Source organism: Propithecus coquereli, unplaced genomic scaffold (assembly GCF_000956105.1).
Source record: "Propithecus coquereli isolate 6110/MARCELLA unplaced genomic scaffold, Pcoq_1.0 Scaffold137, whole genome shotgun sequence".
Classification (NCBI taxonomy): Eukaryota; Metazoa; Chordata; class Mammalia; order Primates; family Indriidae; genus Propithecus; species Propithecus coquereli.
Window position 1 is genome coordinate 7,527,100 of NW_012137969.1, and position 7,471 is coordinate 7,534,570.

At 42.1% G+C, this 7,471-nt stretch overlaps 1 protein-coding gene across 1 annotated transcript in view; it reads right to left on the reverse strand.

Moving 5' to 3' along the window:
- SUN1 (Sad1 and UNC84 domain containing 1) overlaps positions 1-7,471 on the reverse strand; it is a 44,840-nt gene that overhangs the window by 21,719 nt on the left and 15,650 nt on the right. The window contains exons 8-13 of the mRNA XM_012639127.1: positions 5,114-5,224; positions 3,799-3,897; positions 3,221-3,314; positions 2,551-2,609; positions 2,293-2,435; positions 1,632-1,841 (exon numbers count right to left, since the gene is read on the reverse strand). Of these exons, the coding sequence (XP_012494581.1) occupies positions 1,632-1,841; positions 2,293-2,435; positions 2,551-2,609; positions 3,221-3,314; positions 3,799-3,897; positions 5,114-5,224 (716 nt within the window). The remainder of the gene's footprint in view (positions 1-1,631; positions 1,842-2,292; positions 2,436-2,550; positions 2,610-3,220; positions 3,315-3,798; positions 3,898-5,113; positions 5,225-7,471) is intronic.

Genomic DNA, 7,471 nt, shown 5'->3' on the forward strand with positions numbered 1-7,471 from the left:
AAAAAATTTAAAAATTAGCTGGGTGTGGTGGCGCGCACCTGTGGTCCCAGCTACTCGGAAGGATGAGATGGAAGGATCACTTGAGCCCAGGAGTTTGAGGTTGCTGTAAGCTAGGCTGATGCCACGGCATTCCAGGCAGCCCAGGAAAGAGAGCCCTCCTCTCTCTCAAAAAAAAAAAAAAAAAAGATTAAAAATGAGATAAATCAGAGCAAAGGGATGAAGGGATGACAGTCAGCTGGAGATGAGCCCACGGCACTGACCACACCAGGTGGGCTACCAACAGGCCAAGACCCTGAGGTCCTCACCACCTCTAACACACTGTCCAGCACCTTGTACAAGGTGGGACCATATTGTACATGTGCTGACTGATAGGGCAGCCACCAGCCATGTGTGGGTACTGAGCACCTAAAATGTATCCCATGCAAGTGAGAAACTGAATTTTTTAAAGTTTATTTAGTTTCAATTCATTTAAATTTACCTAGCCATATGCAAATAGTGAGTGGCATTTTCTATTAGACAATGCCAATATAAGATAAATATATGCCAGTAGCTTAGGGGAAAAGATAACAGATTGCCAATTATCAGGTAATTTGGATATGTGACACTGGTGTGTGGCTGCTCCAGAAGGAAGTCTAGGATTCTGTCCTGCATCAATTACAATCACGATGGTCCCCGCTGACAGGTACACGGTAGAAGACTGCATAAGAAAGACAGGCTAAATCTGTTCTGGAACCTAATTTTTTTTGAGACAGAGTCTGTTGCCCGGGCTAGAGTGCCATAGCGTCAGCGTAGCTCACAGCAACCTCAAACTCCTGGGCTCGAGCAATCCTACTGCCTCAGCCTCCCGAGTAGCTGGAACTACAGGCATGCACCACCATGCCCGGCTAACTTTTTCTATACATATTTTTAGTTGTCCAGATCATTTCTTTCTATTTTTAGTAGAGACGGGGTCTCGCTCTTGCTCAGGCTGGTCTCAAACTCCTGAGCTCAAGCAATCCACCCACCTCGGCCTCCCAGAGTGCTAGGATTACAGGCGTGAGCCACCGCACCCGGCCTGGAACCTAATTTTAAAAATGAGCCCCAGCTGCATAAAATTTAGTCTATAGAATACTAGATAAATGAATTATCGTTTATCTTGGTTTTCTTGAACAATTGCCAATTGTTTTCCATACAAGAGAGGGCAACCCCATAACCAAAGGTTGCCAGGTCACCTCATCTCAGGCTGCCTTGGACAAGACATGTGTCTTGGGATCAATGTGCTCTCCTGGCCTGAGTCTATCTCAACAACTGTCCTGCCTGCAGGGACAGAATTCAGGGATCTGCCACCAAGAGGATTCCAGACTTTTTTTTAACCAGCGTCTATGTTTGAGGGAACTAGTTTCAACCAACCTCTTCTCCTGTTTTGTCATGTCTGCAAAGAAACAGCAAAGTTCAGATTTACTCTTTTATCTCCCCTTTCTACCTACAAAGCTGTTAAATGACAAATAGGAACAGAACAGTAACTAAGTTAATTGGATCTTACTGAAATCATCTAAATTTTATGGTCAAGAAACTAAAATAAAACAACTCTCGCTCCCTCTGTCCCCCAAAAGGAGAACACAAAATAGCCCAGCGGGCCAGGCAGCACTCACCTCCCGCAGGTGCTGCCCCACAGCGTCTCTAACCAAGGCCGACAGCCCAGCCCTGCCGTCGTCCATCTGGTCCACCTGACCCTGCAGTTTTGCAAGCAGAGTTGTCAGCTCCTGGAGCCTCTCGTCATGGCTGTGGCACTGTCCAGATAAAGAGGCCACTTGCTGCTCCATGTCATGTGTCCAACGCCATCGAAAAGCCTCATTGTCACCCTGAAATGGCAAACAAGAAACCAAACCCAGCAGTCAAATGACCATAGAACAGGGTCAGTCAGAGACACAAAACCGTCTATTACAGCAAAGTGCCAACCACAGGGCACACAACACACTCAGGGGAAGTCCATGAAACCTTGATTACTAGTGTTTGTCCTTATGTGATATGACAGTGGTTTTTGTTTTCTTCTTTATTCTTTCTCTATTTTACAGTCATGAATACTACTATGTTTTCTAAATTAAAACTGCATAGTGAGATTACTTTAAATGTACATTATTTAAACTATTTGAGAACATTTAAGGAGCTATAAAACTTGCTTCTCTGACATTTAACAATAGTTTCTGAACTAGGGCACCCGAATGGAACTACCCTGATCATGCATAGTATGAAAACTTACCCTGGAGAATACATATTTGCAATGCCAGTTAAGAGGACTTTCTGACTGATTACCTGTGGAGGCTGGTTCAGGTGAGAAGTTTCAGGTTTAAATATGTTCCTGGGGTCATCTGCGCTCTGTGTTCTCTGTATGTTTGTCCAATTCAGTACAGGCAGGAATGAAAGGAAATCGCCCTGGCCCCATGAGGAGAGACCTGCTGAAGGAGAAACCACATACATTGCTTCTCAAAAATGTACTGAAATACTCGATTTTTTCACTATCTCAGATACATACATATGTGTGTCAAGGCAACTAAGGCAAATTTTACTTACCTAGTAAAAGTAATAGTGGGATGAACAAAATTAAAAACTTGCAAAAATTCCGAAGGCACCTAGGAACAAAAACGAAAACATTTAGTTTGGAAAAAGTAAAAGGCAGGTTCACCATTCTACTTTCCATCTCTAGAGAATTTTATACCACCCCCCGCCATTAGAAATGCAGTTACAGTTTTATCTACAAGGTTTGTGATACCTACAGGAGAACATTCCTATAAACAGCATCCTCAAGGCCCAATGTTAACAACCAACACATTCACCGACTCTGGGCAAGGTGCACACTGGTGCTCCAGGAAAGGCCCAAGGTGCCCTGAATCTCCATCCACCTGGGATCACCGGCCCCACTGAGGCCACTGGTGCCCTGGGAACCGCACCCAGGCTGCAGTCGCAGGGACCAGATTCCTATTGTGTCCAGGCCCTCCCAGCCATGCCAGCTTCCACTGCCTCCCCTAGGCACACTTCTAGTTTCCTAGCCATGCTTGCCACGCCTACCTCAAAGGTTGGTTTAAAAAATTCAGTATATGAAAGCAATGTGTAAAATATAAAACTACAAAACTATGCAAATATAAGCTAAATCATTATAAAATAATAAATCAAATGATAGCCTGCAATTGGCACAAAATTGGTTCTTTAAAACACCAAGTTGACATGACATCAGTTTCCTTACCTTGTAAGAAGAAACACATTCAGCCAAGAAATCAGAGTAACGAACTGGTACCATCCAATCCCTAGCCACCAGAACACTCCAGAGACTGCCTTCCCTAAAAGAGAAAACACCAAACATTCTCAGGAAATATTCTTGGCAAAACCAACCTCCTAAATGGACTGTTTTTGTGAAGGCCAAGCTAGAAGCCAAGGAAATTTACTAAAAGATGACGTTAGAGATGAAGTACGGTAAAATGATGCTAGCCACCATGGCAGGAAAAGCAACATGTAATGCTGATAAACACACAAAAGGAGATACAGGAGACGAGACATCAAGTCTGTGCATTCTCAGTTACACTGAAATCAAGCAGCTAGACTTACGCAAACCCAATACACCAGAGAAACAAAGGATGCTCATGCAATCAAATGTACAGAATGTTAGCACTTCTAAGTAATAAAGAATGAAACATGTTACATTAAGGATGAAAGCATGGGAACCTAAAATGAAATTTGTATTTGGTTAGGTAAATCATTTACTGCAGGTGCTTAACTGCCAGAAGCTTTGGAGAGAATGCTAACACAGAAACCCAAAATAGCCACCTGGAGCGACCAAGGCCAGCCAAAGGACCGACCACACCGTCCTGGACACAAACCAGCCTGCAGCTCCAATCCTTCGCAGCATCTGCATCAGGAAGTAACCTGTGGCAGAGAAGATGTGTGCGGGAGGGCACACTCAGACACCAGAGAGCCAGCTCTCGCACTGACAGTGCAACAGAAACTCCCATGTCACACTTTTACCAAAACTCTCCCACATTAGTAAGTCAAGAGTCTCAAGGGAAAAAAAAACTATTTTAAGTCTAAGCAAGATACTTGCTGACATTAACTTATGAAAATTCTGGGTTTTTTTATAAATAGTTTTCATTCACTTCTGCAGAAGTGCTTGCAGACACTTAAAATGTAAAATGCAGATTCTCCTTACAAAACCCAAGAGGAAGTTGGTGGTTGGAAGCTACCCTGTAAATGCTGGCAGTTGGTGCCAGCAGAATTTATATTGAAAATAGAATATTCCAAAGCAAACTGAAATTCATAGACACCAGCAGTTCACATTTTAGGTGAGAAAGTGATTACTCAAAGGCCCAAATTACAATTATTCTAAAGGCTGACGTTTCCCAGTGAAGAAATATTTCAGAATGGTAACTGACAGTGTCACTGGATGACAGAATACAACAAACTTGATATCAAACATCACATATTATATAAAACAGAAAACTGCTTATGAAATCAATTTTGTTTCATTTTTTCCAAGAGTAATTGCTGGAAATTATGTACTCACATTGATTTAACAATTTGCATGTTCACCCCTGAAACTATAAGTAATTCCAATGTGGCTAATAAGCAAAGAAACATGGTATAAGAGCATTTTTTCAAATTAATTGCTTTATGTTTATTAATTAGCAGTTAAGAGACAGTTATTTTTTCAGCTCAACTTTAAAGGGAAAAAATCTACCTAAAGAGGGTGTCCCTCCACCAAGAAAGCTTCAGGTATGGACTGGAAACACCTAACATTTTAATACAAACTTCCTTGTTACGAAATGTGGGACAGGACAGCAGCTAACGCGTGTGGTGCTCCCAGCCACAGAACTGAGGGGCAGGCAGCTTCTCACCGGTCATAGTCCAACACAAGAGGGTAATTAGTAACTTGCCTTTTCAAAACTTTCAATCTCACCTCAAATAAATTGCTTTTCATACATTAAATTAATACTAAATGAATTCACAGAGAAGCTTTTCAGGAGAGAGACTCTCCTTGTTTTAAGTTCTTTATGGCCTTAGAGCACCTGGGTCCCAACACAAACCCAGCAAGGAAGAGCAGGCGCTGAGAAGCGTGGTGGACAGACAGACACGCGCGCGAGACAACCTGCACAAGCACAGACGTGCCAGAGGGCCCCTGCCAGCCCTGGCGGCCGTGGACACTGCGGGTGGGTGGCTGTGTGTGTTTCCAGGTGCTTCTTCCCCTTAGAATCATCGCCTGTGGGTGTGGTGAGAGGCAGTTAATGTGATGGGTCAATACGCAAACCTGCCAATCGCAACTGCACAACAACACTAGTTTGAAAAACTGGGAAACTCAAATTACATGCAAAAAAAAAAAAAAAAACAAAAAAAAAAAAAATATAATATTTTTTTTTTAAAAAATTTTTTTTTCATTAAATTAGAAAAGATTATTTTGTTTTCAAAGTTTTTATTCTATTTTCATAATAAAACACTGTGGCAGTCAATGTGTTAACCAAGGAGATGAAAGATCTCTACAAGGAAAACTGCAAAACACTGATGAAAGAAACTGCAGATGAAACAAAGAGAAAAACATCCATGCTCACGGATCAGAAGAATTAATATTGTTAAAATGACCATAATGTCCAAAGCACTCTACAGGTTCAATGCAATCCCTATCAAAATACCAGCATCATTTTTCACAGATTTAGAAGAAACAATTTCTAAAGTTCATATGGAACCAAAAAAGTTTCTGAACAGCCAAAGCAATCTTGGGGGAAAAAAATACAAAGTTGGAGACACCACACTGCCTGACTTCAAATGAAATTATCCTACAAGGCTGCAGTAACCCAAATGGCAAGGCACTGGTATAAAGCCAGTAAACCTGGATCAATGGAACACACAAAGCACCCTGAGATAAGGCCGTGTACTTAGAGCCAAATGATCCTTGACAAAATTGACAAGAACATACGCTGGGGAAGGACACCCTTTTCAATAAGTGGTGCTGGGAAAACTGGATTGTCATTTGCAGAAGAATGAAACTGGACCTGTCTCTCACGATATACAAAAGTCAACTCAAGTGGGATTAGAGATTTGAATGTAAGACCTGAACCTATAAAAATCCTAGAAAAAAACCTAGGGAACACTCTTCTGAACACTGGTCTAGGCACAGAATTCATGACTAAGACTTCAAAAGCACAGGCAACAAAAACAGAAATAGACAAACGGAACCTATTAAACTACGAGGCTTCTGCACAACAAAATAAATAATCAACAGAGAGAACAGACAACCTGCAGAATAGGAGAAAATGCTTGCAAACCATGCATCCAACAGGGGACTAATATCCAGAATTTACAAGGAACTCAACGCAACAGAAAACCTACAAATAACCCATTAAAATGTGGGCTAGGGACATGAATAGACATTTTTCAAAGGACAAGTGGCCAACAAATAAATGCAAAAATGTTCAACATCACTAATCAACAGAGAAATGCAAATTAAAACCACAATGAGAGATCATCTTACACCAATCAGAATGGCTATACTAGAAAGACAAAAGATAACAGACGTTGGTGAAGACATGGAGAAAAGGGACCCCTTGCACACTGTTGGTGGGAATGTAAATTAGTACAACCTCCACAGAATGCAGTACAAAGATTTCTCAAAGAACTAAGAATAGAACTACCATACAATCCAGTAATCCCATTACTGGGTCTCTACCCAGAGGAAAAGCAATCAATGTATAAAAAAGACACCTGCACTAATATGTTTATTGCAGCACTATTCAATATAGCAAAGACAGGGAACCAACCCAGGCGTCCTTCAATGGAGGACGGGGTAAAGAAAATGTGGTGCGTATGCACAATGGAATGCTTTTCAGCTATAAAAAAGAATGAAATCATGTCTTTTGCTGCCACATGGATGGAAGTGGAGACCATTATCTTAAGTGAAACAGATTAGACACAGAAAGACAAGTAAGGCAGGTTCTCTAAGTGGGAGTAAACAACATGCGCACGTGGAAGCAGAGGGTAGAACAATAGACAATGGAGACTCAGCAGGGTGTGGGGTGGAGGGTGGATGATGGGAGGTTGTTTGGTGGGTAAAATGTGTGTTGCTCCAGATACGGATGCACGGAAGGCCCTGTCTTCACCACAACACAATAATATCAACATAGCAAAAGTGCACTTGTATCCCATGAATATATACAAATAAAAAATTTTAAAAACGATGCTGTGTAGTGGATCACACCTGTAATCCCAGCACTTTGAGGCCGACGCAGGAGGATTGCTTCAGGCCAGGAACTTGAGACCAGTCTGGGCAACATAGTGAGACCCTGTCTCCACAAAAAATTTAAAAATTAGCTGGGTGTGGTGGCGCGCACCTGTGGTCCCAGCTACTCGGAAGGATGAGATGGAAGGATCACTTGAGCCCAGGAGTTCAAGGCTGCAGTGAGCTGTGATCTCACCACTGTATTCCAGCCTGGGCAACAGAGTGAGACCTCATCTC